The sequence below is a fragment of the Oncorhynchus mykiss genome, chromosome 29 (genome assembly GCF_057628025.1).
Source record: "Oncorhynchus mykiss isolate SJ-2025 chromosome 29, ASM5762802v1, whole genome shotgun sequence".
NCBI classification, from domain to species: Eukaryota; Metazoa; Chordata; class Actinopteri; order Salmoniformes; family Salmonidae; genus Oncorhynchus; species Oncorhynchus mykiss.
In genome coordinates, this window is record NC_143050.1 from 14,649,659 (window position 1) to 14,676,636 (window position 26,978).

General features: G+C 43.3%; 1 protein-coding gene across 4 annotated transcripts in view; it reads right to left on the reverse strand.

Annotated features, from left to right (window-relative positions):
• Positions 1–26,978, reverse strand: part of nrg2a (neuregulin 2a) — a 170,808-nt gene that overhangs the window by 38,322 nt on the left and 105,508 nt on the right. For all 4 annotated transcript variants that reach the window (XM_090226571.1, XM_021591458.3, XM_090226573.1 and 1 more), the window contains exon 4: positions 10,369–10,489. In XM_090226571.1, the coding sequence (XP_090082697.1) occupies positions 10,369–10,489 (121 nt within the window). The remainder of the gene's footprint in view (positions 1–10,368; positions 10,490–26,978) is intronic.

The following is a 26,978-nucleotide window of genomic DNA, read 5'->3' on the forward strand; positions in this document are numbered from 1 at the left end:
ATCAAAATTCAACTCTACGGACGATGATGCTACGGACGTCACGAGGCGCCAGAAAGCACACCACATACACCAACACCAATAGTAATTCAGGAGTAGCCTCATAACTTAGTCCTCTATACCGCCATGGTCATCTGTCATTTTGGTACACCTCTCTATATGGGCTTCTCTTCATCCTCAACCACCAGACAGATATTTATGGTGACACCTGTCCACTTAATCAAAAACACTGCTGCAGCCCCCTCTCCCAATCATTCTATTCTTCTTCTTCTTCTTCTTCTTCTTCTTGTGTCTCCTTAGCCCCCTCTCCCCTCTCCCTCTCTCTCAACGAATCAGGTTGTGTGGTTCATTGAGGAGGGCCAACATTCCACACTCTCTCTCCACCAACAGGACCGTTAATCCACCAGAGGTCATTCCTGGTGATTTATGAGATTTCTAAAATGTCTCCCAGAAATATTATGATATTCCATCATGTCTAATGACTCATTCTGAGTGATAAGTTAAATGGAGGATCACACAATAATAGGGAAAGACTGCTGGAGAAATGACTAAGACCAATGCACTGTCACTGTAAAATCTACAAATGTTGAAATCTGTCCTCATTAAGGAAACGGTGTACAAATTGAGCACACATTGAAAGAAATCTATATCGGTTTGAGGTTTTTAAACAGGATTAAATATCTTCTTTCAACATAAACCAAGAGCACAGCACATAGCACACAAGCATTGCAGCAGAACAAACCCATTAGACTAAAGACACAGTAATGACCCCAAAGGCAATTAGCAGTCAGATGTCTGATGGGTGTTCCTCTTCTTCCTCCATGAAGAATATTGGCCTGATGAGTCGTACATGTACCTCGGACCTACAGTACAGACTATACTTGATCCAGACTCATATTATTCACTGTTCCTGTCTGTTTTCTTGTCCCCGACCTGCAGTAATCTTTATTGAGCAGACATTGCTAATGTGGCTGATACTGTGTAACATGTCATGCCATGAACTACAGTGCTACAGGATTACCTTCAGGGTCATTCGTTAAACTTTTCCTTCCCCTCTAAAGAACTATATATTTCAAAGTGAAGGAGCCGGACATTCAAATAGGGCCAGCTGTCGGCCGGACTTGTTCAGCCGATGAGTAATACCGGACGAAGCCTGGCCTATATTGAATGAGATGGCTTTGGGGCAACAATTCCCCGCAGGCCTCCACTGCATTATTCAACTTTTCTGGACCCGTGCCTCGACCGTGAGTGAATTAGCTGCAGCAATTGAGTTATTGCTCCCTCCAATTTGTACACAGCTTATTGAATGGCTGTTGCAGCCATGTCCTCACTGCTTGCTGAGCAGTGTTGCTGGAGCCAGCAGAACACACACAACGGCTGGCCAGTGGACCTACACACTATTATTCATCGTAGACCAACATGGAAGCACATGATGTTTACATAATGGACCAAAACACACTATGCTAGGATGTGATACTGAAACTGTAGAGATGTCAAACACAACAACACACCACTCGTTCTCCAGCACAGACTGTCATATTGATGCAAACTGTCACGATACGGGATAGCATCATAAACATTTACATGTTTTGAGCTTGCTGCAAGGACATGTTTTTTGCAATGACAACACCCAGAATACAAACCCATATACTTTATGCACATTCTTGCACACGCAGTTATAGTACAGCTTCATAATGTTGTTCTAGTACAGCTTCATAATGTTGTTATAGTACAGCTTCATAATGTTGTTCTAGTACAGCTTCATAATGTTGTTATGGTACAGCTTCATAATGTTATAGTACAGCTTCATAATGTTGTTATAGTACAGTTTCATAATGTTATAGTACAGCTTCATGATGTTGTTATGGTACAGCTTCATCATGATTTTATAGTACAGCTTCATAATGTTGTTCTAGTACAGCTTCATAATGTTGTTATGGTACAGCTTCATAATGATGTTATAGTACAGCTTCATAATGTTGTTCTAGTACAGCTTCATAATGTTGTTATAGTACAGCTTCACAATGTTGTTATAGTACAGCTTCATAATGTTATAGTACAGCTTCATAATGTTGTTATAGTACAGCTTCATAATGTTATAGTACAGCTTCATAATGTTGTTATGGTACAGCTTCATAATGTTGTTCTAGTACAGCTTCATAATGCTGTTATAGTACAGCTTCATAATGTTGTTATGGTACAGCTTCATAATGTTGTTATAGTACAGCTTCATAATGTTGTAATGGTACAGCTTCATAATGTTATAGTACAGCTTCATAATGTTATAGTACAGCTTCATAATGTTTTTATAGTACAGCTTCATAATGTTGTTATAGTACAGCTTCATAATGTTATAGTACAGCTTCATAATGTTATAGTACAGCTTCATAATGTTGTTATAGTACAGCTTCATAATGTTGTAGTACAGCTTCATAATGTTATAGTACAGCTTCATAATGTTGCTATAGTACAGCTTCATAATGATGTTATAGTACAGCTTCATAATGCTATAGTACAGCTTCATAATGTTGTTATAGTACAGCTTCATAATGTTGTTATAGTACAGCTTCATAATGTTGTTATGGTACAGCTTCATAATGATGTTATAGTACAGCTTCATAATGTTGTTATGGTACAGCTTGATAATGTTGTTATGGTACAGCTTCATAATGTTGTTATAGTACAGCTTCATAATGTTGTTATGGTACAGCTTCATAATGTTGTTATAGTACAGCTTCATAATGTTGTTCTAGTACAGCTTCATAATGTTGTTATGGTACAGCTTCATAATGTTGTTATAGTACAGCTTCATAATGTTATAGTACAGCTTCATAATGTTATAGTACAGTTTCATAATGTTATAGTACAGCTTCATAATGTTGTTATGGTACAGCTTCATAATGATGTTATAGTACAGCTTCATAATGTTGTTATGGTACAGCTTCATAATGTTGTTATGGTACAGCTTCATAATGTTGTTATGGTACAGCTTCATAATGATGTTATAGTACAGCTTCATAATGTTGTTATGGTACAGCTTCATAATGTTGTTATGGTACAGCTTCATAATGTTGTTATGGTACAGCTTCATAATGTTATTATGGTACAGCTTCTAAACACACAAACATTAACTTATATTGGCACATTTCAACATGGAAGTAAGGAAATGCACCTCAACATGCTCACCCTGGCATACAGAACATTCAGTACATGACTCAGAATCTGATAGCAGGAAAGCTCATCGTTCCCACATTCACAATCAATAGAAAAACATGTATCTTCCAATAACAAAATGTCCTTAGCGCTCTTGATTAATCTGACCCCCTTTTCAAAGGCCTTGAGTTGTAAGCAATAATTCTATTTACCTCGCTAGAGGTCTCTGACTGGCGTAAATATTTGTTTCCCTACTAAACCAGTGAACCATTCCATCACGTGCGAGGCTCCTGCACGCTAAACGTGGGCTGAGAACCATGAGCAGATCACCATCCATCCTCCTCATCAGCAATGGAAGTATACATGAAAGAGATTTCTGTATATACGGGCAGTGCCTTCCTGTACTGCTCTGCTCTACTCTGCTCTGCTCTACTCTGCTCTGCTCTGCTCTACTCTGCTCTGCTCTGCTCTGCTCTACTCTACTCTGCTCTGCTCTGCTCTACTCTGCTCTGCTCTACTCTGCTCTACTCTGCTCTGCTCTACTCTGCTCTGCTCTACTCTGCTCTACTCCGCTCTGCTCTGCTAAGAGGGAGGAAGGATGGGGTAATAGAGGGGGGATAGACAGGGTGATCGAGGGGGATAGATGTGGTGATCGAGGGAGGATAGAGGTAGATGGATTGGGTGATAGAGAGGGGTATGGGGTGATAGAGGGGGAATAGAGGGGATACAGTTGGGGTGATAGTGGGGGATAGATGGGGTGATTGAGGGGTGATAGATGGGGTGATAGAGGGAGGATAGATGGGGTGATAGAGGGGGGATAGACAGGGTGATAGAGGGAGGATAGATGGGGTGATTGAGGGGTGATAGATGGGGTGATAGAGGGAAGATAGATGGGGTGATAGAGGGGGGATAGACAGGGTGATAGAGGGAGGATAGATGGGGTGATTGAGGGGTGATAGATGGGGTGATAGAGGGAAGATAGATGGGGTGATAGAGGGGGGATGGACAGGGTGATAGAGGGGGATGGACGGGGTGATAGAGGGGGTGGTGGGGTGATAGAGGGGGGATAGACAGGGTGATAGAGGGGTGATAGAGGGAGGATAGATGGGATGATAGAGGGAGGATAGATGGGGTGATAGAGGAGTGATAGATGGGATGATAGAGGGAGGATAGATGGGGTGATAGGTGGGATGAGAGAGGGTGATAGATGGGGTGATAGATGGGATGAGATGATAGAGGGAGGATAGATGGGGTGATAGAGGGGTGATAGAGGGAGGATAGATGGGATGATAGAGGGAGGATAGATGGGGTGATAGGTGGGATGATAGAGGGATGATAGATGGGGTGATAGATGGGATGATAGAGGGAGGATAGAGGGGTGATAGAGGGAGGATAGATGGGATGATAGAGGGAGGATAGATGGGGTGATAGGTGGGATGAAAGAGGGAGGATAGATGGGGTGATAGATGGGATGATAGAGGGAGGATAGATGGGGTGATAGAGGGGTGATAGAGGGAGGATAGATGGGATGATAGAGGGAGGATAGATGGGATGATAGAGGGAGGATAGATGGGGTGATAGAGGAGTGATAGATGGGATGATAGAGGGAGGATAGATGGGGTGATAGAGGAGTGATAGATGGGATGATAGAGGGAGGATAGATGGGATGATAGGTGGGATGATAGAGGGAGGATAGATGGGGTGATAGATGGGATGATAGAGGGAGGATAGATGGGGTGATAGAGGGGTGATAGAGGGAGGATAGATGGGATGATAGAGGGAGGATAGATGGGGTGATAGAGGGGTGATAGAGGGAGGATAGATGGGATGATAGAGGGAGAATAGATGGGGTGATAGATGGGATGATAGAGGGAGGATAGATGGGGTGATAGAGGGGTGATAGAGGGAGGATAGATGGGATGATAGAGGGAGGATAGATGGGAGGATAGATGGGGTGATAGAGGAGTGATAGATGGGATGATAGAGGGAGGATAGATGGGATGATAGGTGGGATGATAGAGGGAGGATAGATGGGGTGATAGATGGGATGATAGAGGGAGGATAGATGGGGTGATAGAGGGGTGATAGAGGGAGGATAGATGGGATGATAGAGGGAGGATAGATGGGGTGATAGAGGGGTGATAGAGGGAGGATAGATGGGATGATAGAGGGAGAATAGATGGGGTGATAGGTGGGATGATAGAGGGAGGATAGATGGGGTGATAGATGGGATGATAGAGGGAGGAGAGATGGGGTGATAGAGGGGTGATAGAGGGAGGATAGATGGGATGATAGAGGGAGGATAGATGGGGTGATAGGTGGGATGATAGATGGGGTGATAGAGGGAGGATAGATGGGGTGATAGAGGGGTGATAGAGGGAGGATAGATGGGATGATAGAGGGAGGATAGATGGGGTGATAGAGGGGTGATAGAGGGAGGATAGATGGGATGATAGAGGGAGGATAGATTGGATGATAGAGGGAGGATGGATGGGATGATAGAGGGAGGATAGATGGGATGATAGAGGGAGGATAGATGGGATGATAGAGGGAGGATATATGGGGTCATAGAGGGGTGATAGATGGAGGATAGATGGGGTGATAGATGGGATGATAGAGGGAGGATAGATGGGGTGATATATGGGATGATAGAGGGAGGATAGATGGGATGATAGAGGGAGGATAGATGGGGTGATAAATGGGATGATAGAGGGAGGATAGATGGGATGATAGAGGGAGGATAGATGGGGTGATAGAGGGTTGATAGAGGTAGATGGATGGGGTGATAGAGTGTTGATAGAGGTAGATGGATGGGGTGATAGAGGATTGATAGAGGTAGATGGATGGGGTGATAGAGTGTTGATAGAGGTAGATGGATGGGGTGATAGAGGGTTGATAGAGGTAGATGGATATGATGATAGAGGGTTGATAGAGGTAGATGGATGGGGTGATAGAGGGTTGATAGAGGTAGATGGATATGATGATAGAGGGTTGATAGAGGTAGATGGATATGATGATAGAGGGTTGATAGAGGTAGATGGATATGATGATAGAGGGTTGATAGAGGTAGATGGATACGATGATAGAGGGTTGATAGAGGTAGATGGATATGATGATAGAGGGTTGATAGAGGTAGATGGATATGATGATAGAGGGTTGATAGAGGTAGATGGATATGATGATAGAGGGTTGATAGAGGTAGATGGATGGGGTGATAGAGGGGTGATAGAGGTAGATGGATGGGGTGATAGAGGGTTGATAGAGGTAGATGGATGGGGTGATAGAGGGTTGATAGAGGTAGATGGATGGGGTGATAGAGGGTTGATAGAGGTAGATGGATATGATGATAGAGGGTTGATAGAGGTAGATGGATATGATGATAGAGGGTTGATAGAGGTAGATGGATATGATGATAGAGGGTTGATAGAGGTAGATGGATATGATGATAGAGGGTTGATAGAGGTAGATGGATATGATGATAGAGGGTTGATAGAGGTAGATGGATATGATGATAGAGGGTTGATAGAGGTAGATGGATATGATAATAGAGGGTTGATAGAGGTAGATGGATATGATGATAGAGGGTTGATAGAGGTAGATGGATATGATGATAGAGGGTTGATAGAGGTAGATGGATATGATGATAGAGGGTTGGTAGAGGTAGATGGATATGATGATAGAGGGTTGATAGAGGTAGATGGACATGATGATAGAGGGTTGATAGAGGTAGATGGATATGATGATAGAGGGTTGATAGAGGTAGATGGATATGATGATAGAGGGTTGATAGAGGTAGATGGATATGATGATAGAGGGTTGATAGAGGTAGATGGATATGATGATAGAGGGTTGATAGAGGTAGATGGATACGATGATAGAGGGTTGATAGAGGTAGATGGATATGATGATAGAGGGTTGATAGAGGTAGATGGATATGATGATAGAGGGTTGATAGAGGTAGATGGATATGATGATAGAGGGTTGATAGAGGTAGATGGATATGATGATAGAGGGTTGATAGAGGTAGATGGATACGATGATAGAGGGTTGATAGAGGTAGATGGATATGATGATAGAGGGTTGATAGAGGTAGATGGATACGATGATAGAGGGTTGATAGAGGTAGATGGATATGATGATAGAGGGTTGATAGAGGTAGATGGATATGATGATAGAGGGTTGATAGAGGTAGATGGATATGATGATAGAGGGTTGATAGAGGTAGATGGATATGATGATAGAGGGTTGATAGAGGTAGATGGATAGGGTGATTTGTATTTGTATTTGTATTTATGCTGCCAAAGCAGCAGATACTCTTCCTGGTGTCCAGCAAAATTAAGGCATTTCATACTATTTTAAAACGTTACAATACATTCACAGATTTCACAACACACTGTGTGCTCTCAGACCCCTACTCCACCACCACCACATATCTACAGTACTAAATCCATGTGAATGTTTAGTGCATATGTTATCGCGTGCGTGCGTGCGTGTGTGTGTGTGTGTGTGTGTGTGTGTGGACATGTTTGTGTTGCTAATAGAGGGGGGTGGATGGGGTGATATAGGGGGGATGGATGTTGTGACAGACAGGGTGATAGAGGTAGATGGATGGGGTGATAGAGGGGGGATAGACAGGGTGATAGAGGGGGTGGTGGGGTGATAGAGGTGTGTATAGACAGGGTGATAGAGATAGATGGATGGGGTATGGGGGGGATAGACAGGGCGATAGAGGGGGGTGGTGGGGTGATAGAGGGGGGATAGAGGTAGATGGACGGGGGGATAGACAGGGTGATAGAGGGGGTGGTGGGGTGATAGAGGGGGGATAGAGGTAGATTGACGGGGTGATGGAGGGGGGATAGACAGTGTGATAGAGGGGAGTGGTGGGGTGATAGAGGGGGGATAGACAGGGTGATAGAGGGAGTGGTGGGGTGATAGAGGGGGGATAGACAGGGTGATAGAGGGGGTGGTGGGGTGATAGAGGGGGGATAGACAGGGTGATAGAGGGGAGTGGTGGGGTGATAGAGGGGGGATAGACAGGGTGATAGAGGGAGTGGTGGGGTGATAGAGGGGGGATAGACAGGGTGATAGAGGGGGGTGGTAGGGTGATAGAGGGGGATGAGGATCAGTAGAAGGGGATCGGGAAAAGGGCTCTGACACGTTGGAGAGAAGAGGGTTAGAAATCACTTGACTGGAATGTTAATTCTATCAATGCAATGAAAGGACGAATGTAATTGACAGCGACTGAACAACAGTGGACAACTGCATCAAGCATCATACAACTTTACTCTTTGTGTAAAGAATTACATACGGGATTTAGGAGTGGAGAGAAAAACAGAATTATTAACAATTCATCTCTCACTACAATATATACAGTGCCTTGCGAAAGTATTCGGCCCCCTTGAACTTTGTGACCTTTTGCCACATTTCAGGCTTCAAACATAAAGATATAAAACTGTATTTTTTTGTGACGAATCAACAACAAGTGGTGCACAATCATGAAGTGGAACGACATTTATTGGATATTTCAAACTTTTTTAACAAATCAAAAACTGAAAAATAGGGCGTGCAAAATTATTCAGCCCCTTTACTTTCAGTGCAGCAAACTCTCTCCAGAAGTTCAGTGAGGATCTCTGAATGATCCAATGTTGACCTAAATGACTAATGATGATAAATACAATCCACCTGTGTGTAATCAAGTCTCCGTATAAATGCACCTGCACTGTGATAGTCTCAGAGGTACGTTAAAAGCGTAGAGAGCATCATGAAGAACAAGGAACACACCAGGCAGGTCCGAGATACTGTTGTGAAGAAGTTTAAAGCCGGATTTGGATACAAAAAGATTTCCCAAGCTTTAAACATCCCAAGGAGCACTGTGCAAGCGATAATATTGAAATGGAAGGAGTATCAGACCACTGCAAATCTACCAAGACCTGGCCGTCCCTCTAAACTTTCAGCTCATACAAGGAGAAGACTGATCAGAGATGCAGCCAAGAGGCCCATGATCACTCTGGATGAACTGCAGAGATCTACAGCTGAGGTGGGAGACTCTGTCCATAGGACAACAATCAGTCGTATATTGCACAAATCTGGCCTTTATGGAAGAGTGGCAAGAAGAAAGCCATTTCTTAAAGATATTCATAAAAAGTGTTGTTTAAAGTTTGCCACAAGCCACCTGGGAGACACACCAAACATGTGGAAGAAGGTGCTCTGGTCAGATGAAACCAAAATGGAACTTTTTGGCAACAATGCAAACGTTATGTTTGGCGTAAAAGCAACACCCTGAACACACCATCCCCACTGTCAAACATGGTGGTGGCAGCATCATGGTTTGGGCTTGCTTTTCTTCAGCAGGGACAGGGAAGATGGTTAAAATTGATGGGAAGATGGATGGAGCCAAATACAGGACCATTCTGGAAGAAAACCTGATGGAGTCTGCAAAAGACCTGAGACTGGGACGGAGATTTGTATTCCAACAAGACAATGATCCAAAACATAAAGCAAAATCTACAATGGAATGGTTCAAAAATAAACATATCCAGGTGTTAGAATGGCCAAGTCAAAGTCCAGGCCTGAATCCAATCGAGAATCTGTGGAAAGAACTGAAAACTGCTGTTCACAAATGCTCTCCATCCAACCTCACTGAGCTCGAGCTGAAAATGTCAGTCTCTCGATGTGCAAAACTGATAGAGACATACCCCAAGTGACTTACAGCTGTAATCGCAGCAAAAGGTGGCGCTACAAAGTATTAACTTAGAGGGGCTGAATAATTTTGCACGCCCAATTTTTCAGTTTTTGATTTGTTAAAAAAGTTTGAAATATCCAATAAATGTTGTTCCACTTCATGATTGTGTCCCACTTGTTGTTGATTCTTCACAAAAAAATACAGTTTTATATCTTTATGTTTGAAGCCTGAAATGTGGCAAAAGGTCGCAAAGTTCAAGGGGGCCAAATACTTTCGCAAGGCACTGTATATATTGGTTTTATTATTTGTGTACTTGTTTTACATTTTACTGAATTGTTATTGACTAGTAACATTTCACGACAACATCTACTGAACTGTGCACATAACCAATAAACTTCGATTTTAATTGATTGACGCTAATTAAAGAAGACGTAGCCTAACAACAAATAAAACCGTCCAAGCAGAGTCCAAACAAAGAGAACAATACCACCAAATGGTGCACTGTGAAGAATCCCAAAATAACAGAGAGGACTCACTTGCAGGAGAACTGATTGATACCATGTATGAAGTAACAGTCGCCGCCGTTCACGCAGTAGGCCTTCTCTGAGTCATTGCATCTTCTGGCATGGCCCGAGCCTGGAGACGGTGTGGTAGTTACTGCAGAGTAAGACAGAGTTACATGTTATTATAAACTGGGTGATTCCAGCACTGAATGCTGATTGGCTGAAAGCCAAGGTATATCAGACCGTATACCATGGGTATGACAAAACAACATATTTTTTTACTCATTTACTTCAAATTACATTGGTAACCAGTTTATAATAGCAATAAGGCACCTCTGTGGTTTGTGGTATATGTCCAATATACCAAGGCTAAGGGCAGTATCCATGGCACTCAGCATTGTGTCATGCTTAAGAACAGCCCTTTGCCGTGGTGTATTGTCCATACTGTATACCACACCCCCTCGGTCCTTAATGCTTAAATAACACAGCCATAACAGTACTGTAGACAGTTAGAGCTTTTGTTACTGGAGTTGAGATACAATGTATATTCTGTCAAATAATACTTGAAACTAAGAGGGCTCTATACCGGGGAAATATGTAGAAGAGATGTCATATGTCTTAAAATACAGTGAAATATTCTACTATGTCATGTAGGTAAACTCATAGATACAAGTGCTGCAATTCCAGATGAAGTTTCTTATCAGGTCAATCACTTGTTGTTTTGTGAGTGATTTTATATACAATGCAAGACAGAAAAAGTAATTTGATCACTCATCCTCCACTTTAAACGGTCAGGTCTTTCCTTCCACGAATTGCATTGTCTCTCTCAGTAGTGTTGACACTGACTCAAGACGCTCAATGAGCAAAGATAAATATTTCCCCTTACCGAGCGTAAGAGTCCTTGTTTATACCTCCGATTCAGATCTTTGGAATGGAATGACTGAATGTCACGCTGACTGTTGGTGTTGGAGTCATGCTTGGCCACGCAGTTGTGGGTAAACAGAGAGTACAGGAGGGGACTAAGCACGCACCCCTGAGGGGCCACTGTGTTGACGATCAGCATGGCAGATATGTTTTGCCTACCCTTACTACCTAGGGGCGGCCCATCAGGAAGTCCAGGATTCAGTTGCAGAGAGAGGTGTTTAGTCCCATGGTCCTTAGCTTAGTGATGAGCTTTGAGGGCATTATGGTGTTGAACACTGAGCTGTAGTCAATTAACAGCATTCTCACATAGGTGTTCCTTTTGTCCAAGTAGGAAAGGGCAGTGTGGAGTGCGATTGAGATTGTGTCATCTGTGAATCTGTTGGGGTGCTATGCGAATTGGAGTGGAGTTTCCGGGATGATGGTGTTGATGTGAGCCATGACCAGCCTTTCAAAGCACTTCATGGCTACCGACGTGAGTGTTTCGGGGCGGTAGTCATTTATGCAGGTTACCTTCGCTTTCTATGGTGGTCTGCTTGAAACATGAAGGTATTACAGACTTGTCAGGGAGAGGTTGAAAATGTCAGAGAAGACACTTGCCAGTTGGTCTGCGCATGCTATAGGGAACGTCCTGGTAATCAGTCTGGCCTTGTGGCCTTGTGAATGTTGATCTGTTTAAAGGTCTTGCTCACATCGGCTAAGGAGAACGTGATCACACAGTCGTCAGGAACAGTTGGTGCTCTCATGCATGCTTCAGTGTTGCTTGATGCAAGCATAAAAGGCATTTAGCCCGTCTGATAGGCTCGTGTCACTGGGCAGCTCGCGGCTGGATTTCCCTTTGTAGACCGAAATAGTTTGCCACGTGCAACGACCGGTGTAGTAGGATTCAATCTTAGTGTTGAATTGACATTTTGCCTGTTTGATGGTTCGTCTGAGGGCATAGCGGGTTTCTTATAAGATGTATTATAAATTCAGTTGGTGCTATGGTCATAAGTCACAGTGGGCTGTTTACCATGGTGAAGATGTCATAACACATACATACACAGGACACACACACACACATGACACGGAGGAGCTCATTCATTCAATCAATGTCTCTGTCTCTGTCCCAATTACAGGTCAGGTTAGCATCAATGTCGCTGTCTCAATTACAGGTCAGGTTAGCATCAATGTCTCTGTCTCAATTACAGGTCAGGTTAGCATCAATGTCTCTGTCTCAATTACAGGTCAGGTTAGCATCAATGTCTCTGTCTCAATTACAGGTCAGGTTAGCATCAATGTCTCTGTCTCTGTCTCAATTACAGGTCAGGTTAGCATCAATGTCTCTGTCTCAATTACAGGTCAGGTTAGCAGCAATGTCTCTGTCTCAATTACAGGTCAGGTTAGCATCAATGTCTCTGTCTCAATTACAGGTCAGGTTAGCAGCAATGTCTCTGTCTCAATTACAGGTCAGGTTAGCATCAATGTCTCTGTCTCAATTACAGGTCAGGTTAGCATCAATGTCTCTGTCTCTGTCTCAATTACAGGTCAGGTTAGCATCAATGTCTCTGTCTCAATTACAGGTCAGGTTAGCAGCAATGTCTCTGTCTCTGTCTCAATTACAGGTCAGGTTAGCAACAATGTCTCTGTCTCTGTCTCAATTACAGGTCAGGTTAGCATCAATGTCTCTGTCTCTGTCCCAATTACAGGTCATGTTAGCATCAATGTCTCTGTCTCTGTCCCAATTACAGGTCAGGTTAGCAGCAATGTCTCTGTCTCAATTACAGGTCAGGTTAGCATTAATGTGTCTGTCTCAATTACAGGTCAGGTTAGTATCAATGTCTCTTTCTCTGTCTCAATTACAGGTCAGGTTAGCATCAATGTCTCTGTCTCAATTACAGGTCAGGTTAGCATCAATGTCTCTGTCTCTGTCTCAATTACAGGTCAGGTTAGCATCAATGTCTCTGTCTCAATTACAGGTCAGGTTAGCAGCAATGTCTCTGTCTCTGTCTCAATTACAGGTCAGGTTAGCAACAATGTCTCTGTCTCTGTCTCAATTACAGATCAGGTTAGCATCAATGTCTCTGTCTCTGTCCCAATTACAGGTCAGGTTAGCATCAATGTCTCTGTCTCTGTCCCAATTACAGGTCAGGTTAGCAGCAATGTCTCTGTCTCAATTACAGGTCAGGTTAGCATTAATGTGTCTGTCTCAATTACAGGTCAGGTTAGTATCAATGTCTCTTTCTCTGTCTCAATTACAGGTCAGGTTAGCATCAATGTCTCTGTCTCAATTACAGGTCAGGTTAGGATCAATGTCTCTGTCTCTGTCTCAATTACAGGTCAGGTTAGCAGCAATGTCTCTGTCTCTGTCTCAATTCCAGGTCATGTTAGCATCAATGTCTCTGTCTCAATTACAGGTCAGGTTAGCATCAATGTCTCTGTCTCAATTACAGGTCAGGTTAGCAGCAATGTCTCTGTCTCAATTACAGGTCAGGTTAGCATCAATGTCTCTGTCTCAATTACAGGTCAGGTTAGCATCAATGTCTCTGTCTCTGTCTCAATTACAGGTCAGGTTAGCATCAATGTCTCTGTCTCAATTACAGGTCAGGTTAGCAGCAATGTCTCTGTCTCAATTACAGGTCAGGTTAGCATCAATGTCTCTGTCTCAATTACAGGTCAGGTTAGCAGCAATGTCTCTGTCTCAATTACAGGTCAGGTTAGCATCAATGTCTCTGTCTCAATTACAGGTCAGGTTAGCATCAATGTCTCTGTCTCTGTCTCTGTCTCAATTACAGGTCAGGTTAGCATCAATGTCTCTGTCTCAATTACAGGTCAGGTTAGCAGCAATGTCTCTGTCTCTGTCTCAATTACAGGTCAGGTTAGTATCAATGTCTCTTTCTCTGTCTCAATTACAGGTCAGGTTAGCATCAATGTCTCTGTCTCAATTACAGGTCAGGTTAGCATCAATGTCTCTGTCTCTGTCTCAATTACAGGTCAGGTTAGCATCAATGTCTCTGTCTCAATTACAGGTCAGGTTAGCAGCAATGTCTCTGTCTCTGTCTCAATTACAGGTCAGGTTAGCAACAATGTCTCTGTCTCTGTCTCAATTACAGGTCAGGTTAGCATCAATGTCTCTGTCTCTGTCCCAATTACAGGTCAGGTTAGCATCAATGTCTCTGTCTCTGTCCCAATTACAGGTCAGGTTAGCAGCAATGTCTCTGTCTCAATTACAGGTCAGGTTAGCATTAATGTGTCTGTCTCAATTACAGGTCAGGTTAGCATTAATGTGTCTGTCTCAATTACAGGTCAGGTTAGTATCAATGTCTCTTTCTCTGTCTCAATTACAGGTCAGGTTAGCATCAATGTCTCTGTCTCAATTACAGATCAGGTTAGCATCAATGTCTCTGTCTCTGTCTCAATTACAGGTCAGGTTAGCATCAATGTCTCTGTCTCAATTACAGGTCAGGTTAGCAGCAATGTCTCTGTCTCTGTCTCAATTACAGGTCAGGTTAGCAACAATGTCTCTGTCTCTGTCTCAATTACAGGTCAGGTTAGCATCAATGTCTCTGTCTCTGTCCCAATTACAGGTCAGGTTAGCATCAATGTCTCTGTCTCTGTCCCAATTACAGGTCAGGTTAGCAGCAATGTCTCTGTCTCAATTACAGGTCAGGTTAGCATTAATGTGTCTGTCTCAATTACAGGTCAGGTTAGTATCAATGTCTCTTTCTCTGTCTCAATTACAGGTCAGGTTAGCATCAATGTCTCTGTCTCAATTACAGGTCAGGTTAGGATCAATGTCTCTGTCTCTGTCTCAATTACAGGTCAGGTTAGCAGCAATGTCTCTGTCTCTGTCTCAATTACAGGTCATGTTAGCATCAATGTCTCTGTCTCAATTACAGGTCAGCTTAGCAGCAATGTCTCTGTCTCTGTCTCAATTACAGGTCAGGTTAGCAGCAAAGTCTCTGTCTCAATTACAGGTCAGGTTAGCAGCAATGTCTCTGTCTCTGTCCCAAATACAGGTCAGGTTAGCAGCAAGGTATTTATCTCTGTCTCTGTCCCAATTACAGGTCAGGTTAGCAGCAAGGTATTTATCTCTGTCTCTGTCCCAATTACAGGTCAGGTTAGCAGCAATGTCTCTGTCTCTGTCCCAAATACAGGTCAGGTTAGCAGCAAGGTATTTATCTCTGTCTCTGTCCCAATTACAGGTCAGGTTAGCAGCAAGGTATTTATCTCTGTACCCATTGTTGCTAACCTGACCTGTATTCAGTATCAGAAGAGCGTGATAAACAAGGACAGTACGTCATGTTGCTCAGCATTCTTATCGGCAGACACAGTAGCCTTGGTTTCTCAAATGACTGCCTCGCCTGGTTCACCAACTACTTCTCAGATTGAGTTCAGAATCAGGGGGTCCGGACCTCTGGCAGTCTCTATGGGGGTGCCACAGGGTTCAATTCTCGGGCCGACTCTTTTCTCTGTATACATCAATGATGTCGCTCTTGCTGATGGTGAGTCTCTGATCCACCTCTATGCAGACGACACCATTCTGTATACTTCTGGCCCTTCTTTGGACACTGTGTTAACAAACCTCCAGACGAGCTTCGATGCCATACAACTCTCCTTCCGTGGCCTCCAACTGCTCTGAAATGCTAGTAAAACTAAATGCATGCTTTTCAACCGATCGCTGCCCGCACCCGCCTGCACGACTGGCATCACTACTCTGGACTGTTCTGACTGAGAGTATGTGGACTACAAATACCTAGGTGTCTGGTTAGACTGAAACTCTCCTTCCAGACTCATAGTAAGCATCTCCAATCCAAAATTAAATCTAGAATCGGCTTCCTATTTCGCAACAAAGCCTCCTTCACTCATGCTGCCACCTATCCTCGACTTCAGCGACGTAATTTACAAAATAGCCTCCAACACTCTACTCCACAAATTGGATGCAGTCTATCACAGCGCCATCCGTTTTGTCACCAAAGCCCCATATGCTACCCACCACTGCGACCTGTATGCTCCCGTTGGCTGGCCCTCTCTTCATATTCGTCGCCAAACCCACTGGCTCCAGGTCATCTATAAGTCTTTGCTAGGTAAAGCCCTGCCTTATCTCAGCTTACTGGTCAACATAGCAACACCCTACCATAGCACGCGCTCCAGCAGGTATATTTCACTGGTCATACCCAAAGCAAACTCCTCTTTGGCCTCCTTTCCTTCCAGTTCTCTGCTGCCGATGACCGGGACAAATTGCAAAAATCACTGAAGCTGGAGACTTATATCTCCCTCACTAACTTTAAGCATCAGCTGTCAGAGCAGCTTACCGATCACTGTACCTGTACACAGCCCATCTGTAAATAGCCCACCCAAATACCTCATGCCCAAATTGTTATTTTGCACACCAGTATTTCTACTTGCACATCATGATCTGCACATCTATCACTCCAGTGTTAATGCTAAATTGTAATTATTTCGCCACTATGGCCTATTTATTGCCTTACCTACCTAATCTTACTACATTTGCATTTACATTTACATTGTTAAATTTAATGAGGTTTTAGAGTCATAAAGCAAATGAGAAAAACTAAATTAGCTTGAATGAAGAAGAAAAATGAAAATATATGATATATGCCGGTCACGTTCTGACCTTTATTCCTTTGTTATGTCTTTATTTAGTATGGTCAGGGCGTGAGTTGGGGTGGGCAGTCTATGTTTGTTTTTCTATATTTTCTATTTCTGTCTTTGGCCTGATATGGTTCTCAATCAGGGGCAGCTGTCTATCGTTGTCCCTGATTGAGAACCATATTTAGGTAGCCTGTTTTCCTTTGTGTTTTGTGGGTGGTTATTTTCAGTCTTTGTGTGTCTGCACCAGATAGAACTGTTTCGGTTGTCACTTTGTTGTTTAGTATTTTTGAAGTGTTCAGTTTCTTATTAAAAAGATGAACACTAACCACGCTGCGCTTTGGTCCTCTGCTTCTTCCCACGACAGCCGTTACAATGCCTGAAATGATTGTTGTTATTAAACAATTATTGTGATTTAAAATATTTTCGCTGAATTTTGCCCCTAAAATGTTAACTCCATCAGTGACGATTATTGAAGTATTTTCTATGCTAAACCTAAGGGATAATACATGTTGATTTCTGTTCTAAATGTAGAAAAACTGGCCCTGGAGCATGTTAGAGCTATAAAACAAAACAGAAAGAAGTTTGGAAATTTGTGTTACATATTTGAAAAATCAAATGTTTGAATTAAACAATCAAGGCCATTAAACACTTGTTGGACAATAACAGTACAAATGAACTGCCTTTTATGGTGTCTGACAGAGTCAACATAAATCCAGTTAGTTGCATTTTATGACAGGAGGTTGACCCTTTACATGCATAACTGATACCGTGGTCTATCAAAATATACATTTCAAGTTGTGTTAATATGAAGACACATATTTGTGGATCTTTCAAGAATCCCTGAGCTCTAAAACAGCAACGTTTTCTGCTAAACTACGCTGCGCCACTGCATGGAACCTCTTCTGAAGCAAAATAGAAATATTACAGAAACCGTTGTCAATGGGCAAAAATCCACAAACTCAACAGGAATACTTTTTCTCTGAAAGGGCACAAAGCTTGAGCTAGAATTGATGATACATCACTGCAGTTAGAGAAACCTATAGCAACAAATCAGACGAAAAATATATTGTGTGACGGACTAATTGTACTTGTCGGAAGATCCCCCTGGCCCCTCAAATCCACAGTTATCTCACTCACTGTCCATTACATTACATGGCAGGGGATTGGAAGAAGGGAATAAAACATCCCCGAACAAAAGCACCATACACTTTCCTAATAATAGTGTTCTCTTCTTGCAGCTTGCACAATACATAGATGGACACTGGCCCAAGTCCAGCTGTGTAGTGTGTAGTGTTATCTGTCTCTGAGAGGAGCGGAGCTGCTCCGGCCTTGCCAGGAGGGAGACAGTTTATAGTACCCAGGCTCTACTACTTGTTTATCTGTGAGGAGAACTAATGACATGGGTTAACCACTGCACATGAAACTTATTTGGAGCAGGAGCGCTTGTGTCTTTTAAAGAAAGCTTAGTTGTAAATCATGCTACCACATGCTCTCTCATCCGTTACGTCAAAGTATATGATGCTCTCTCATCTGTTACGTCAAAGTATATGATCCTCTCTCATCCGTTATGTCAAAGTATATGATCCTCTCTCATCCGTTACGTCAAAGTATATGATCCTCTCTCATCCGTTATGTCAAAGTATATGATCCTCTCTCATCCGTTATGTCAAAGTATATGATCCTCTCTCATCCGTTATGTCAAAGTATATGATCCTCTCTCATCCGTTATGTCAAAGTATATGATCCTCTCTCATCCGTTACGTCAAAGTATATGATCCTCTCTCATCCGTTATGTCAAAGTATATGATCCTCTCTCATCCGTTATGTCAAAGTATATGATCCTCTCTCATCCGTTATGTCAAAGTATATGATCCTCTCTCATCCGTTACGTCAAAGTATATGATCCTCTCTCATCCGTTATGTCAAAGTATATGATCCTCTCTCATCCGTTACGTCAAAGTATATGATCCTCTCTCATCCGTTACGTCAAAGTATATGATCCTCTCTCATCCGTTATGTCAAAGTATATGATCCTCTCTCATCCGTTACATCAAAGTATATGATCCTCTCTCATCCGTTATGTCAAAGTATATGATCCTCTCTCATCCGTTATGTCAAAGTATATGATCCTCTCTCATCTGTTATGTCAAAGTATATGATCCTCTCTCATCCGTTACATCAAAGTATATGATCCTCTCTCATCCGTTACATCAAAGTATATGATCCTCTCTCATCCGTTATGTCAAAGTATATGATCCTCTCTCATCCGTTATGTCAAAGTATATGATCCTCTCTCATCCGTTATATCAAAGTATATGATCCTCTCTCATCCGTTATGTCAAAGTATATGATCCTCTCTCATCCGTTATGTCAAAGTATATGATCCTCTCTCATCCGTTACATCAAAGTATATGATCCTCTCTCATCCGTTATGTCAAAGTATATGATCCTCTCTCATCCGTTATGTCAAAGTATATGATCCTCTCTCATCCGTTATGTCAAAGTATATGATCCTCTCTCATCCGTTATATCAAAGTATATGATCCTCTCTCATTGTCTTGTTGACTTAACTCTTGTGTGAGGGGATTCCAAATGTCCAAATGCATAATTGTGATATATGAGAACTGTTATCCGGATAATATAGCAAATTGTTTTTTAAAGTTACAAAAGCTGTGCCATTCAGAGAAGAGACTGTGGTGAATCAGACGGTATGTACATTCGGCACCAGTCTGTGTTTGTGGAATACATAAAGACAGTGTAGAACTAATGTAGAATTAGTGTAAAACACCAAATATGTTGTAGATGGTTGAGTAACACTCCCACACTGTTAATGTCATCCTGTTATCTAACGCTTTCTTCTCCATTACTAACTCTCTGTAGAGTTACCATCTCTGTAGACTACCATCACTACCAATTAGATTTGTATTAGTTGTTGCGTTATTGGATTATAGGTGATTTAAGTGTCTTTGATAATCAGTGAAGCCAGGGTGCTGCTTTTGCATAGCATGGAAATAAAGTATTGCTTCAGTTTAATCCAGGTAATATTTCTGATATACACTATATGCACAGCCGATAGAGAGGGAATGTTGAGCTCAGACAGCTCAGTGCACAGAGAAAACCAACTGCTTCTCATGCATCTAAATAAGTAGCATTCTCTTCAATACCAACTGATGATCAAGGCAGGGAGAAAGTGGACCACACTATTTTCCTACAAAACACAATAAAGGAAATGAAAATAATGCATGTCTCATTACACTAAATAACTTTTGATTTTAAGATCTCTTTCTCTCACCCTCTCTCTCTTTACAGCAGAAGACACCGACAGGGCCTTCATCTACATTTATCCTCAAGAGGCAGGCAAGGAATGGGACTGCCAAAAATGGGTGACAAATGAGACGCTTCATCTTGATCATAGCGTCTAGAAGATAGAAATAGGGAGCTTCACTCCCCGTACAGCAGTATCTCCTGTCCAACGACAGAACCATGGCCTTCCCTCCCCGTACAGCATGCCCATATCGTTGGGTCAGTATCTCCTGTCCAATGACAGAACCATGGCCTTCCCTCTCTGTACAGCATGCCCATATGGTTGGGTCAGTATCTCCTGTCCAACGACAGAACCATGGCCTTCCGTCCCCGTAAAGCATGCCCATATCGTTGGGTCAGTATCTCCTGTCCAACGACAGAACCATGGCCTTCCCTCTCTGTACAGCATGCCCATATCGTTGGGTCAGTATCTCCTGTCCAACGACAGAACCATGGCCTTCCCTCTCTGTACAGCATGCCCATATCGTTGGGTCAGTATCTCCTGTCCAATGACAGAACCATGGCCTTCCCTCTCCGTACAGCATGCCCATATCGTTGGGTCAGTATCTCCTGTCCAACGACAGAACCATTGCCTTCCCTCTCCGTAAAGCATGCCCATATCGTTGGGTCAGTATCTCCTGTCCAACGACAGAACCATGGCCTTCCCTCCCCGTAAAGCATGCCCATATCGTTGGGTCAGTATCTCCTGTCCAACGACAGAACCATGGCCTTCCCTCCCCGTAAAGCATGCCCATATCGTTGGGTCAGTATCTCCTGTCCAATGACAGAACCATGACCTTCCCTCTCTGTACAGCATGCCCATATGGTTGGGTCAGTATCTCCTGTCCAACGACAGAACCATTGCCTTCCCTCTCCGTAAAGCATGCCCTTATCGTTGGGTCAGTATCTCCTGTCCAACGACAGAACAATGGCTTTCCCTCTCCGTAAAGCATGCCCATATCGTTGGGTCAGTATCTCCTGTCCAACGACAGAACCATTGGCTTCCCTCTCCGTACAGCATGCCCTTATCGTTGGGTCAGTATCTCCTGTCCAACGACAGAACAATGGCTTTCCCTCTCCGTACAGCATGCCCTTATCGTTGGGTCAGTATCTCCTGTCCAGCATGGTCGGCATGGTACCACAGGCCTTAGAGCCAGTGGCAGTTTACCAATCAGGGAGCAACTCCATTCTCATGAACCTAGTTTCTTATGTTTGGTAGCCATGAGGCTGAGTAAGTCAACTTCCTACTAGGTTAGTTCACCATCAGAGACTGAGGAATATCTTGGTCTACCAGGCTGACCCTTTACATTAAAAGCCTCATGACTGAGACGGGTTCACCAATCCTTTAACCCCAAGGGTAGGTCAGTTCCCCTGTCACAGAGATTTTAAGACTGGGTTTGATTACCTGCTCTCATTCCCTTAGGGTTAGGTCCTTTAGCCCAAAGGCTGTCCTTTAGCCCGAGGGCTGTCCTTTAGCCCGAGGGCTGTCCTTTAGTCCTAGGGCTGTCCTTTAGTCCTAGGGCTGACTGGATTTCCACAGTGTTATCTCTAGCCCAGGGGTTTGGCCAAGAGGCCTCGCCACTGAGTTAGAGTATTCCTTCATGACCAGAGAACTGAAGAGAATGACTGGGGGTGCAAGAGGGGCCATCTGGAAACCTTCATAAACATGTCTGTCTTTCGGCGGTCTCTAAAGGGTTATAAGAAAGTCGTAAAAATGAAAGTGAGGTCCCTGTTGTGCAGTTTTCTTTCTTCTTGAGGCACTTCTTCTGTGCATATGCTCAGACAGTATGTATTTTGGAGGCTAGCCCTGTTCTGCACCTCAGTCACAACCCTCAACAATGGAGTGATTACAGTATATAGTACAGTACATCAACAGCATCCTCATCACTAGGACCACACTAATCTCGGTTAACCTGCCCCCCCTGGTCAGATGTCCAGTTATGATTACGTGGTCTGTCCCTGGCCACACAGAGTCAGTGGAGGAAGTTGAATTGTATCAACCCAGAAATTCCAAATGTTTCACATCTGCAACTACTGCTGAAAACAACAGTCTCTATTAAGATGCAGACAATATCTGTAATTAAATATTCTCAGCAGCAGATTCCATAAGGCTCATTACTCCTCTTTGTCCATGAAAACCACCAAGTAATCCAGTTATATTTTGGGAAAGAGAGCTATTAAAGATGGAATATGCAGCTAGGGACAAATATAATTTCCAACTGTGAACACAGCAACCAAAAACCTTACAAACTAGGAACGATTTGAGATGTGTAGTTTAGGTGGGACCCAGGTCGTATTACAGTATATACAGTAAGTCACCATTAGTCATCATAGCCTACAGTGTCTTCAGAAAGTATTCATAGCCTTGACTTATTCCACATTTTGTTGTGTTACAGCCTGAAGTCAAAACGGATTAAACAAAAAATAAAATCTCACACATCTACATGCAACACCACCTAATGACAAAGTGAAAACATGTTTTCAGAAATGTTTGCAAATGTATTGAAAATGAAATACTGAACTATCTCAATTACGTAAGAATTCACACCCTTGAGTAAATCCATGTTAGAATCACCATTGGCAGCAATTACAGCTGTGAGTCTTTCTGGGTAAGTTTCTAAGAGCTCTCCCCACCTGGAGAGTACAATATTTGTCCATTATTCTTTTCAGAATTCTTCAAGCTCTGTCAAATTGGTTGTTGATCATTGCTAGACAACCATTTTCAAGTCTTTTCGTATATTTTCAAGCAGATTTAAGTCAAAACTATAATTAGGCTACTCATGAACATTCACTGCCGTCTTGGTAAGCAACTCCAGTGTAGATTGGCCATGTCTTTTAGGTTAATGTCCTGCTGAAAGGTGAATTCATATACTAGTATCTAGGGTTTTGCCTGTGCTTAGCTACATTCCGTTTATTTTTTATCCTGAAAAACTCCCTAGCCCTTAACGATTACAAGCATACCCATAACATGAGGCGGCCACCCCTATGCTTGAAAATATGGAGAGTGGTACTCAGTAATGAGTTGCATTGGATTTGGACCAAACATAATATTTTGTATTCAGGACAAAAATAATTGCTTTGCCACATTTTTTGCAGTATTAATTTAGTGCCCTGTTACAAACAGAATGCATGTTTTGGAATATTCTTTATTCTGTTCAGGCTTCCTTCTTTTCACTCTGTCAATTAGGTTAGTATTTTGGAGTAACTACAATGTTGTTGATCCATCCTCAGTTGTCTCCTATCACAGCCATTACTCTGTAACTGTTTTAAAATCACCATTGGCCTCATGGTGAAATCCCTGAGTGGTTTCCTTCCTCTCTGGCTACTGAGTTAGAAAGGACACCTGTATCTTTGTAGTGACTGGGTTTATTGATGCAACATCAAAAGTGTCATTACTTAATAACTTCACCATGCTCAAGGGGATATTCAATGTCTGCTTCCCTTATTTTACCCATTTACCAATAGGTGCTCATCTTTGTGAGGCTTTGGAAAATCTACCTGGTCTTTGTGGTTGAATCTGTGTTTGAAATTCACTGCTCGACTGAGGGACCATACAATTATCTGTATGTGTGGGGTACAGATAGGTGGTAGTGATTAATAAATCATGTTAAACACTATTATTGCACACAGAGTGAGTACATGCAACTTATTATTTGACTTGTTAAGCATATTTTTACTCCTTAACTGATTTAAGCTTGCCATTACAATGGGGTTGAATACTTATTGACTAGAAGACATGTCAGCTTTACATTTTTTATTATTTTGTTAAATACATAAAAAATATATACAATTCCACTTTTACATTATGAGGTATTGTTTGTCGAACAGTGACAAAATAATCTCAATTGCATCCATTTTAATTTCAGGCTGTAACACAACAACATTTGGAAAAAGTCAAAGGGTGTGAATACTTTCTGAAGTCACTGTATTTCTTAACTGGAAGAAACCAAGTCCAGACCATGGGAAAGAACCTGGTTGGGCAGAGAAAAGGTCCAAAAGTACAAGCCCCAGGCATCAACTGACAAAGAGGGTGGCATCTCCAAAAAACCCTGACTTAGTTCAATGCTAAACTCTCTATACCAGCATTGGAGTAGAAAGCCCTTCACGGACCCCCTCCCCCACAGCCCCCTCCTCAGTCTTGGCTGGGAATTTCTGAGATGTCTCTTGTTACAGCTGGGACCGGGATATCTTATCGCTTTTCTAGAGGTCAATTTGTACTGCATGCATTCTTGCTGCATCTGTGTGTTTTCCATTATGTGTAACATCCCTGTTCTTTTCCTCAAAAGGATTCTAACAGTCTCTCCATTTCAGACCTCACTGTGCAATGGTACATTTAATAAAGGAAGATACGTCCTCAAATCAAATCAAATGTATTTTTATATATTTATTATATATTTTTATTTTTATAGCCCTTCTTGCATCAGCTGATATCTCAAAGTGCTGTACAGAAACCCAGCCTAAAACCCCAAACAGCAAGCAATGCAGGTGTAGAAGCACGGTGGCTAGGAAAAACTCCCTAGAAAGGCCAAAACCTAGGAAGAAACCTAGAGAGGAACCTGGCTGTGCCGGGTGGAGATTATAACAGAATATGGCCAAGATGTTCAAATGTTCATAGATGACCAGCATGGTCAAATAATAATAATCACAGTAGTTGTCGAGGGTGCAACAGGTCAGCACCTCAGGAGTAAATGTCAATTTTTCATAGCCGATCATTCAGAGTATCTCTACCGCTCCTGCTGTCTCTAGAGAGTTGAAAACAGCAGGTCTGGGACAGGTAGCGCGTCCGGTGAACAGGTCAGGGTTCCATAGCCGCAGGCAGAACAGTTGAAACTAACATCCGCACTGTCCATGGGTACATTTATTAAAGGAAGATACGTCCTCACTGTGCATGGGAACATATGATAGCTGCTGACAACAACAATAGTAGTTCACTAAATCATTTGTGTAGAAATAGTTTTCTAACGCCACAGGGCACCCAGGTTCACATTTCAATGATAATATGACTGGCTGCCAGTCGGGTGCTTCAAGTCAGTCTTGATGTGTGTGTGTGTGTGTGTGTGTGTGTGTGTGTGTGTGTGTGTGTGTGTGTGTGTGTGTGTGTGTGTGTGTGCATGCGTGCGTGCGTGCGTGCGTGCATGCGTATAATGGGGAAGGGTGAGGGACAGGAGATGAGCTATAAATTCTTTGTCTCAAGGCAGTAGTTATAACAGTGTTGAAATACATGATGATCTACAAAGCTCAAAATGACCAGGCTCTGCAAAAAAACAGCAGAACTGATACATCTAACATCCCTTACACAAACACTGTGAATACAAACAAGCATAGTACCTTCCACACACACACACACACACACACACACACACACAGACACACACACACACACACACACACACACACACACACACGCAGAAGCAGTATCGATCCTGTGTGTCTTCGAACATTTCAAAGTTGCAAAGAGTTCAAAAGGAGCATGAGACTGCAGCAGCTTCACCACCAACAGGAATCACTCTTTAGGCCAAGGGCCAGAACACAACATGAAGGGCCAGAACAGAACATGAAGGGCCAGAACAGAACATGATCTCTCCCAAGAATTTGAGAAACATAAACAAAATGTCACTATTATCATTATCATGCACTGAAAGCCTGTTTCAAGAGGACAGTGACCATATTTCAAGGACCATCAAACCGGAGAGAGAGAAAGATAGCATGTGAAAAGCACAAAATGGAGCTTGCTCTGAACTTTATCCTAATTTCCCCTCATCATGTCTTCTATTATATATTAACCTTCATCAATCACATCGATGATATGCTTAGTCTTGCCTGCCTAATTCATCTCAGCATTGGGGGGAAATCAATGAGCGCCACAGCATGCGATTGCACAACTGCCGCTCATGTAAACAAACAAAGCGCACTTACTGAGGAGAAGGAGGAGGAGGGGTGGTGTGCTGGCGCTGGCCGGCAGCAGTGCAGGTTGAGTGGGCAGCAGAGTGGGTACAATCAGGCCAGGTGTTGGCTGGAGCAAAGAGCCTGCAGCAGAGAGGGATGTTCTCTGGAGTGCCCTACTTTCAAAGACCCCGGTGGCCCCGTTGGCGGTTCCTGCTCTGTTTGGTGTAGCTGTAGTGTATGTCAGTGGATAACTCTCCTCTTCCTCTCCCCCCCTCAGATCCAGCTGACCGGGAGACTTAGAGCGTGTAGATGTGGAGCCCTGAGCTAGCGCCCAGCGCAGCAGCAGGAGACAGGCACCCAGGCCCAGGATGAGCAAGAGGAGTGTGGGGAGGAGCAAGAGGAGGCCCCTCACGGCCCCAAAGCCCCATCTGCAGCCACGCCGGGGAGGGCCACGCAACGTAGGGCAACCCAGTCTGGTGCCGCCCTCGGTCCCCTCCTCAGACCTCAGCACAGGGAATGGATGCACACAGACATCCAGGTCCATCCACTGCCTGTCCAATTAACTCTTCCTTCCCTCTCAGCTGGTAACAGTGGTGGTGTAGGCTTTGCACCAGATTCACAATGTCTCTACGGCAGCTCTAGCTCTATGTTAGATCCCCTTAGAGTCCCCCATGAGAAAGTATCCCCTTAGTGCTTGCCTCTCCTGCTCCCAGCATGTCCGTGTGTGTGTCCTGCGGAAGAAAGCGTGTCGGCTCTGGATCACACTTCGCCCATTCCTCAACTCCCCCTTCCCTCCCAAGCACGCGCACCGCCCACACACTCTGGCGGCTGTGAAATTGGGCATCAGAGCACTGCTGCGGGTGGCAGATGGTGGTGGCTCAGTCCACTGCCAGAGGACAAACTAACAGTGGAGGGGTCACTGAGCACAGACAGGCCAA